Source organism: Vipera berus (genome assembly GCF_964194415.1).
Source record: "Vipera berus genome assembly, chromosome: 1".
NCBI lineage: Eukaryota > Metazoa > Chordata > Lepidosauria > Squamata > Viperidae > Vipera > Vipera berus.
This window is the reverse complement of record NC_138202.1, coordinates 345,875,757-345,886,364: the sequence shown is the minus strand read 5'-3', so window position 1 is coordinate 345,886,364 and position 10,608 is coordinate 345,875,757. Positions and strand designations below refer to the sequence as shown.

Genomic DNA, 10,608 nt, shown 5'->3' with positions numbered 1-10,608 from the left:
ACACCTGTGCTTTAGGACAAAGTCCATTCAGGATCTATGTTTCAAGTTATGCCCAGATCACATTTCCTCAAATTGCTCAAAATATATAGAATAAAGACTAGAAACGAAAGAGAAACTGAAGATAGATTTGTGGGTAATCAGTTGAGTAAGAACTATGCTACAGTATTGTGCATCTACTACAAGTGCATATTTCAAGGGCTGGAAACCTTTGCAAGAGGCTAGGTGAGTCAGTATGATTCCAAAATCCCTTTGGGATTAAAAAATATATATATAGGAGGGTTAGCTATTGAAGCAGTTTTCACTGGTTTTTATGCAGACTTAAAAAGGGAATGAGGATGGGGGTCATCACAAACTTCTGAAACAAAAGGAAATACCATTCTAGGTGAAAGGGGATAGTCTGCAACCCTCAAGACTTTTTTTATACAACTTTCAGTGTCATCTGATCAGCAGTCTCCTGCCATGTTAAGGTGGCAAGATAGGTGTAAACGTTAAAGCAGAAGCCTTCAAATAAACATAGCTGACTTGAAAACATAATTCCACTGCCTCCAGAACAATATTCTTGCTCTCATATTATGTGACTTCATCCACTTTTGCAGCCCTCACTCCCACCCACACTCCTGCTTGTATTAAGTGCAGCCCTTGGTCTTCAAGATTGCTCACTCGTGCTCTAAATCAGACTTGTCAAACTCGTGATGTCACACAACATATTGGGACGGTTTTGCCATTGCCAGCAATGGGGTAGGCGCAGCTTCTGGATGATGCGTCTGGCCCGTGGGCGGGCAGTTTGACACCCCTGCTCTAAACCATTACAGACTTGCTGTTAAGAATTGTCTTATGTCCTGATTTTAAGTTACGTTCAGTAATTTTATACAATTCTTGAGCCCCTTACATTCAGTCATGCCTCTCTAGTCTCTACGTGACCATATTAATATCTGCTAACAGAAATTCAATTTGTTCCAAATTTGCTTTTAAAATTTATTCTTGACGATCCTAAATCACTCTTTTGTTAATCTGTTTAGTTTTGTATGTCCCCTTTAGAAATAATTGAACTATGGGTATCTGGAGTGGAATGGGGAATTCCCAAATTATTATTAATTATTATTTTAAAAAAGTAGTCTCCAGCATTCTAGAATCCAAGAAAAGAAGCTAAAATGTGTAATTCTATTTCTGATCCTTTTGTATGCAGAAGGCTTCTTTTTCTGCTTTTCAGCTTTTTTGGTCCAGGAATTAATCTGTCATCTTCTTTGGACTGGAGTGATTGCTGTTGTCTCAAAATAATAATAGTGGAGTTTGTAATATCTGGCAACAGCAGAATAAAAGAGAAGGAACTGGAGAAAATTACAAAATATAAAGACACACAAATAAAAGGACTATGGAAAAAGAAAGCAAAGATAGTATCAATAATAATAGGCATGATGGGTGCAATTCCAAAACATCTGGAGCACTACTTGAATACTAACAGCATTGACAAAAATCAGTCAACTTCAAAAAGCAGCTTTACTTAGAATACCTTACTTTCTGCGATGCCTTTAATACTATTAAAGAACATTTGCCTATGCCAGGTCCTTGGGGATGACTCGATAGGTGGACACAAATGCCAAATCCAGTCTAAATATCTGCCTTACTGCACATCCAGCTGTAATAATATAATCAGCAATGCAGATTTCTGGAGTTGCTGTGAGTGAGTTTGTGAGTGTCTGTCCCAAAACAAATAGGAATAGAAACAGAAGCTTACAATATTATTTACATTTTATTTATTTATTTATTTATTTATTTATTTATTTATTTATTTATTTATTTATTTATTTATTTATTTATTTATTTATTTAGTGATGCGGAGGCTTGTCGTTTCTGCAGATTTCTAAGAATTATCCTACAATATGGGCAGATGAAGTCCATACATGCCTCATAAATATTGCCAAAGCAAGATTCACTGTCTGGGAGATTGTGATAAATTATATTAGGTCTGCAAAGTGAATCAGAAATACGATGATGCTGACAGGTAGGGCGAGGAAGATGCGACAAGAACACGGTATGACAATCCTGTAAATTAGTTCCGTGTTATTATCCAGTCTTCTGGTATGTTGGAGTCGGGTGGCTATAATCCCTTTTAGGTTTCGGCTCTTGAAGATTTCAGTCACACGTGGAAAGACTTTGCCTGGATCCCAGGTTAACCCATTAATAAAAAGAAGTACATTTAGGATACCAATTTCTCAGAAATGGACATCTCTCCTTTGAGAACTGGGAAAATAAAAATGTAACTGTTAGTTCTCATGATAAGCTTTAACTATTTTTTAATGCAATTGGAAATCACATTAGTTGGTTTCGTAGGAAAGCCACATTACTGTGGTAGTAACTTTCCAGTAGAACAAATGTGTGGGTCTGAAAAGATACTATCAGACATCCGAACTTAATCCCACTGACTGCTGATTGATCATGTGACCATAGTCTCGCCTTATGCAGGTAGCCCTCAACTTAAAGACCATAACTGAGCCTGGCAATTACGGTCGTAAATCATGATGGCCATAAAGCGTGTCATCAATGACTGACCTGATTTTACAACTTTTTCTTGCGGAAGTCGTTAAGTGAACCCATTGTTCACTATAGGCAGTTTTTGCCAGAACCAGAAGTAAATGCCTTTTTTTTTTTTGCAAAAACAATGTAACTCATGGTCATGTGACTGTAGGATACTACAATCAGCCATAAATGCAGGTTGACTGCCAAGTATACAAAATTGCAGTCACTTGACTGCGGGAGCAGACAGCCATCTTTGGAACCAGGTCATACATACCTTTTGGTGGGGTCTGTTGTACCTTTGAACAGTTGGTAAGTGACCAGTCATGAGTCAAGGACTAGTTGACTACACTTCTATCACTGAATCCCTTTAGTTCCATTGCATGCTCTAATATTTAAGTATCTTGACTGAATTTAAAAAGAAACTGATTTCTGATAACCTAGTTTTCTACTTTAAGAGAAACACATTAGATAATATTCACCAATGTCATTATTCATCTAGAGCAGGGGTAGGCAACCTTGGCTCTTTTATGACTCGTGGACTTCAACTCCCAGCATGGCTGGCTCAGGATTTCTGGGAGTTGAAGTCCACAAGTCCTAAAAGAGCCAAGGTTGCCTACCCCTGATCTAGAGCAGTGTTTCTCAACCTTGGCAACTTTCAGATGTGTGGACTTCAACTCCCAGAATTCTGGCTGGCTGGGCTAGGAAACACTGACTAGAAAACGATTTGCTTTGTTTTAAATGGAAACTACATTTAAGATTCTTTAAACAGAATTTACCAGATTTTGCCTTCGAGTCTGTAAAAGCATGCTTTCTCATTAAATTAATTACAATTATTTTTATTTCTTATGGGAAGACATAACTAGGGATTTATGTTGACAATAACTGCATGCCCAGTGCAGGAAAGCACGACTTGTCTACATAATTACCTGCTATATTGTTCTGTATTGATGTAAATAGATTCTTCCTCACAATTAGCACTGCCGCTTTCTAGAGTGAGAAAATAATTATGCATAAGCAGAACAGAACAAGAAACTTGTTAGGGCTGCACAGCATTACTGAAACATCCAGTTAAAAACTAGAGGGCAACAGACATTCTATCACTGCTGCCATTATTGGTTGTAGGTCAATACAACACTATAAACAATATTATGAACACCATCAGGTGTTTTAAGGATTTGGGGATTCTTATTATTTATTTGTCCTGTAAAATGTGATCTAATCCTGACAGCACCTCCATGTAATAGTGCCCTCAATACTAAATCTCATTTCAGTTCATACTGAATTCAGCTCCTATTCTCTTCCTATATTCCAGTCTTTCCTATATCATAGTTCACAGCCTTTCATTAGCCAAGATCACTGATAGCAATTATTAATGCAGCCTAGCACTGTGTTGGCTTTTTTGGCAGCTGCAGCACACTGCTGGCTCATATTGAAGTGATTGTCCACTGGGACTCAGAGATCCCTCTCACAGTAACTACTATTGAGCAAGGTACCACTTATACTATACCTGTGCATTTGGTTTTTCTTGCCTAAATGTAAAACCTTACTTTTTTCACCATTGAATTTCATTTTGTTAGATAGCGCCCAGTGTTCAAGTGTATCTTAAGCCTATCTTCTGGAGCATTGGCTATTCCTGCCAGCTTGGTGTCACCTGCAAATTTGATGAGTTCCCCATCTATCCCCTCATCCAAATCATTGATGAATAGAGTAGTGGTTCTCAACCTGTGGTCTGCAGACCCCTGGGGGGGAGGCACAATGTTGTCACAGAGGGTCAGCAAAGGCTTAAAGAAATGTTATGATTTAAATCTTTGGCCTTGGGCGTCTGTGGCCATGGCCACACTGTAATCCTTTTTTCATTCATTCAACAATCCTGCTTTTGAATTCTCAGGGCTGGGTTTACCTGAAATCTGCACCTGCTTCCATATCTGGATTGCTAGATTGTTCTCATAGATGACTTCATCTAGAGAGAGAAAAAAGATGAGGAAATTTTAAACAGCTGATTATAATTTCTGAAATTTTTAATCTTGCTTGACTATTATTGTTCTTCCTGTTTTTGACATTCTCTCCACCCTCTCAGGTGACCTCTTGGGACTTCAGCTGGTGCATATGTGAAACAGATTGTCTTGGGCAAGGTGAAAAATGCTTACTATGGAATGTCTATGGAGATTCTCAATCATCCAGGCCATGGTTTTATCAAAGATGCTTTTTTCTAAAAGGCAGCTGGACAGTCTGTTATTTTCTTTGAAATCATCTCACTTCTCATCCAAGAAGCTTCTTTAATTCTACTGAACTGAAGAAGCTTCTCGGATGGAAAGCAAACTTTATCAAAGGAAAAAAAATGAAGAAAGTCTAGATGTCTTTTGGAAAAAGCACCTTTGGGATGCTTAGTATTTGAAGTATATTATCGTACAGATCTTCCTTGGAAAGTGCTTTCTGTAATAGACAGCAGAGGAAGAAACAGACTCCCAGTCCTCTGGAGCAAATTTTAAGGTATATGAGTGGAATATAAGACTGTGCATCCACATGACATTAGAGCAGATCATCAGATCAGACATATTCTGCAACTGCTGTATGCAGTTGTATGGGGCAGATAACTATTTGGCTTGATACAGAGAAAAGGAAAGGAATATTATCCAAAGAACTTACCACATCTACTGCTTTTGGTTGTCCCAATAACATTTTGGTATCCATGGGAATCGTCATCTGAAAGTAGGGGAAAGATGAGATTGAAAAAAAGCATTAAAGTGGTATAGAGCCGTGGTGGCACAGTGGTAAGAATGCAGTATTGCAGGCTAATTCCGCTAACTGCCAACTGCCACCAGTTCGATTCTGACCGGCTCAAGGTTGACTCAGCTTTCCATCCTTCCGAAGTTGGTAAAATGAGAAGCCAGATTGTTATCTATCTATCTATCTGAATGAATCTAATATACTGACCCTGTAAACCGCTTAGCGGTATATATTTCTAAGTGCTACTGCTACTATACAGATGTTTGTCCAAATGCTACTAAGGAGAACAATCATGGTTTTACCCACTATGTGCATCCCATGTTGATCTCTGTATGAACATACACCTTGAGAGGCATCCCATCATTTGCATCTTCAGAGAGGAAGAAAGGCAATGTCAGAGAGGAGAGGGGAAAGGGAAGGGTTACACAGAGGAGAAAAAGGTTAGATGTCTTACAAAGGAGAAAAAGTCATAGAAGGAAAAGGGTGTCAGGAGAAGGAAAAAAGAGAATGTTAAAAAAAGAAAGAGAAAGGGCACCTCAACACCATCCCTTTTCGGTTCTGGCTGCATTGATTCTTGATTTGGACCACCCACCAAGCAATCCTGAAAAGTAATCTACCTCAACTGTGAGTGCTTGGAAACTGGATCAGTGTGTGGTTACCCACTCTAAAACAAAAAAATAGTTGATGAAGCAGCCATTTTGTAAAGAGGCAAATCTCTCTGGGGCAACTATTATTTTAAGAATGCTTAGGTGCTCACAAAACTCCATATTCCTATGTAAATAGGTACATACATATGTACCCATTATCCATGCCAGATAAAACAGCAATACGAAACATTGCGCACTAAATTTATTTTCATCAGCTGAAACTGAGATTCCTTTCCCTGAACCCCTGAACTTGGCAAGACACTCAGACAGTGCAGTGTCAGCAGTATTGCCATCCTGCCCATGCAGGTAGTTCTCGACTTGCAACCACAGTTGAGACTGGAATTTCTGTTGCTAAGCGATGCAGTTGTAAAGTATGACATCACTTGGCTGTATTGCCTAAGCAATGGCAAACCTGGCACTCCCTGTTGCTAACTGAATACCGCCGGTCGATAGCCGAGGACCCATTGCAATCCAAGCTACTCTAAGCTTGGGTCCCTCCCAGCCCGGAGCCTGTAAGGTCAGGGACTACCTTCTCTTGAGCTTCCCCCCACCTCCTATTACTCCCCCGCCCTGCCCACTAAGCTGCCCTGCGCCCTGCCTTGCAGGGCAAAAAGCAGCCCCTGAGCATGAAGCCACAGCACCCCAGGAAGCCATAGCAGCATGGCGTAATGCCACATGCCCTAGGTCAGGAAAACAGCAGCACAGCACAAAGCCACAGCATCCGAGTAGGCTTCAGGCACTCTGGCTGTGTGGCACAACGTTGCCTCAGCCCAGTCCACCCTGCTTCCCTGTCCTTTGCCGCTCCTGCTGACCGTCACCATTTTCCTCCCACTGCTTTTGCTCCTGCTGCTGACCAAACATACACACCTTGGCCCTCTGCCAGGCAGTGCTGGCTGTGTGAGGCCATCTTCCCCAAGTCTTGTGAGGAAACCGGCTTATGTGACCTGGGGAAGAAAGCTTCATGGGGCCAGCAGTTGCCTTGCAAAGGGTCAAGCCAGGTAAGCTTAGAGGCCAAATGCCCAACTTTTGACCATGTGACCACAGGGATACTGCAGCCCTTTGTTCAGCACCCACCGTGACTTTGAACAGCTGCTAAACAAATCGTCGTAAGTTGAGGACTACCTGTACTTTCCCCCTAGGCCAGGCCTGTTCTTGGTTAACAAAAATAGAAAATTACTTGGTGTGATTGCTACACAGAAATTAGTGACAACAATAAAGGAGAATATTTGTAGCTCAGGGTTGAAAGGAGGGGTCCTTGGTTGTTTTTTGCAGATGTTCCATTACACAAACTAAATAACATCTTCCTAGTTTGGGATAATGTTACCTAGTTTGGATAATAAAACGTCTGCAAGAAAGGAACCAAGCTCAGAGAGCACCAAAGACCCCTCAGAAATTAGGTTGTAGGTTATGGGTTACTTAACCTGTCTTGTCCACTTACCACTTGTTAGTCCTGTGACTTTTTGCCAATTGTAATGATGTGAAGAGAGGGGTTCACTAGAATAGAGAAGGGGTGGGAGCAGAGGGTTGGAGAAAGAAATGGAATATCAATACCTCTGGTTGGTTTCCCATCCTGAATCAGAGCCACGCAAAGCAACAAGCAAAATCAGAAATAATTTGCTCTTTCACGCTTATGTGCTGTCCCAGATCACATCAAAACTATTTTCCCAACAAGCCTACAAAATGGTCTAGGTAGGATAAAATGCTGAACAAAAATCACTCAGACTGAGAGCTCTCTAGTCTGAATGGGGATTCAACACAATAGCTTCACAACAGGAGCCAAAACAAGACTTCAGGTGCTATTGCCGAGAAGGCCTTTTCTACACTCCTGTCCAGATTGTGGTCTTCCATAGAATCATAAAGTTGGAAAGTGCCATCAAATTAATCAGAGCATCTCAGACAGATGATTGTCGTAACGTTTGCTTGAAAACATCCAGTGAAGAGGCAGCCACACACACACACACCCTGCATCATTTGTTCTGCAATCAAACTGTTCTCATTGCTTGGAAGGGAAGTTTTGCACAGTTTTCCCCAACCTGTTGCCAAATTGAATTAATGAATTCTGGAAGTTGAAAGTGAAACACACACACACACATGGAAGATGTCTGGCTAGAGAAAGATGCTTTATAGTTCTATGAGAGAATCAGAAAGCTTAGGAGATGATTAAATCCAGTGATTCTCTTCCCTAATATTTCTTACAAGAATTCTGAGCAAACATTTAGAGGCTCTATGATGAGAGTAACCAACTAATGATACTACAAAACAAAAAAGGGGGTAGGAAGAAAAAAGACAACAATGACCTTATTTGGAAATGATTATTGCAAGTTAAGTAGGAATACGACATATCTTGGGGTAGCAGAGCCTTCCAGATACATTGAATTATGAAATTGGAATTTGCAACTAGCATAGCCATTGAGATTTCTAGGAAAGGCTGCTCACATAAGGAAAAACTGAGTTTAGGGGATTTTTGTATTACTTCCCTATGATTTTGAGATTCCCTTTTTACATTCCCTCACCGTTAAATTGGACCTGAACTTAACTTCAGGTTTGTCAAAAACCTAATGAGCCCTTTTAATATACAGGCTTGTTTAGTGTTTAAACAGAGGACTCTATGAAGATGGACCAAGGTCTTTGTGTCAAGGATGAAACTTTGGCAAGCTATGTGCCTCTGCGTTTCAACTTGTCTTTAGATAAAGGTGTTACTTTCAAGTGGGTAGATGGAGAAACGAAACTACTTTGATTCAGCTGCAGACCGTGGGACCCTGAAGCCTTGTCCAGGACACCAGAACAGATGTGGATTTGAAGCAGATTGTTCCCATAATAAAGTGGACTGGTTGGTATGGATAACATAAGACGTTGGGGGTTAAATCTATGAATTGGTGTGGGAATCTCAGAATTAGTTTTTCTTTGGCATAACCACCCAGTGTATTCAATAAACTAAGATTTTCGGAAACAAAATTAATCTGGAGTTTTATTTGGATTCTTGAGCTGGATCTTGACACTTTGCAAGTGAGGATTACACAATAGTACAGTGGTCACCAGTAAAATAAATTTATATTTATGCCTAAAACGGTAACAATTCCAACCCAAAAGATTACATTGATAGAAAACTTACACATAAGTAGAGTCTGCCTCTGTTTGAATCTCTGAAAAGACAGTGTATGGATTAATACCCAGATCAGGTAGATAAATTGCTTGTGGTGTACAAGTTAAATCTGAATATCCAAGTGGCTGGAAATGGATTACAGATAATCCTCGATTTACAACAGTTCATTTAGTGACCATTCAAAGTTACAACAGCATTGAAAAATGTGACTTATGACTTTGTCAGTTACAATCTTTGCAGCATCCCCGTGATCATGTGATCAAAATTCAGATGCTTGGCAACTGGTTCATATTTATGACCACAGCTGTGTCCCAAGGACATGTGATCACCTTTTGCGACCTTCTGACAAGCAGAGTCAATGGGGAAGCCAGATTCACTTAACAACTAGGTTACTAACTTATCAACTGCAGTGATTCACTTAACAACTGTGGCAAGAAAGGTCATAAAATGGGGCAAAACTCACTGAACAAGTGTCTCACTTAACAACAGAAGTTTTGGGCTCAATTGCAGTCATAAATCGAGGATTACCTGTAGTAGATTCAAATTTAAGCAAGCCAGAGAGACTTCGGCACCAGGCATTTTTTAAAGCAATCCATCAGCCCGTAAAATATAAGAACTGAAAGCTGCATTTAAAATCATCTACAATAGCTCAAACCTCTTCCACTGCAGAAATCCTTGGAAGAAAATATCTGTAGCTCAAGGTTGAACTGTGGAGTCCTTATGCTCTCTAGCTTGGTTGTTTACTTGCTTAGTAAGTAAGTAAAGATATTTAGCTACTTGCAGATATTTCATTACTTGACTAAGTAACCTCATCACTGCTAGGGAGTGTGGAATTTGCTTCCTTATATAAGTAATCCTCAACATACAACTATTTATTTAGTGGCTGCTTGAAGTTACAACAGCACTGAAAAAAGTGAGTTATGACCAGTCCTCACATTTACAACCACTGCAGCAGCAGCCCCATAGTCACATGATAAAAATTTGGGTGCTTGGCAACCAACAATGTACTTATTGCAGCATCCCGGGGTCATGTGATCACCACTTGTGATCTTCCTGGCTGGCTTCCCACAAGCAAAGTCAATGGGGGAAGTCAGATTCGCTTAACAACCCCGTGATTGATTGGGACTCACCAGACAAACAATTAAGCAGAAAACAATGCCGTAATCCAAGGAACTACTAAGGGGAAAGCCAGACCACCACTACCACTGGGAAGATAAACAGTTGTAAATAAATAAGGGTGTGGGATGCAATTGTATATGAATAATGGTGTGGGAGCCAACGCCACACCATTCACACAGATGATGTTACCTAATCAGGGAATTTTGCTACTTTCAGAAAAAAAAGTAGCAAAAAAAGCAAAGCAGAGACATCACCCTGTCAACAAAAGTGCATATAGTCAAGGCTATGGTCTTCCCAGTTGCAATGTATGGCAGTGAAAGTTGGACAATAAAAAAGGCTGAGCGCCAAAGAATTGAGGTGAGTCCCTTGGACTGCAAGGCGATCAACCCTGACTGCTTTTTAGAAGGCCAGATCCTGAAGCTAAAACTCAAATACTTTGGCCACCTAATAAGGAAGGACTCACTGGAGAAGAGCCTAATGCTGGGAAAGATTGAG

At 40.3% G+C, this 10,608-nt stretch overlaps 1 protein-coding gene across 4 annotated transcripts in view; it reads right to left on the bottom strand.

The window, feature by feature from the left end:
- Positions 1-887: 887 nt before the first annotated feature.
- Positions 888-10,608, bottom strand: part of LAT2 (linker for activation of T cells family member 2) — a 23,830-nt gene continuing 14,109 nt past the window's right edge. The window contains exons 8-13 of one of the 4 annotated variants that reach the window (XM_081324951.1): positions 9,004-9,034; positions 7,330-7,385; positions 5,164-5,220; positions 4,418-4,477; positions 3,444-3,504; positions 888-1,697 (exon numbers count right to left, since the gene is read on the bottom strand). In XM_081324951.1, the coding sequence (XP_081181077.1) occupies positions 1,622-1,697; positions 3,444-3,504; positions 4,418-4,477; positions 5,164-5,220; positions 7,330-7,385; positions 9,004-9,034 (341 nt within the window). In that variant the 3' untranslated portion in view covers positions 888-1,621. The other 3 variants (XM_081324952.1, XM_081324953.1, XM_081324954.1) reach the window with 3 other exon arrangements.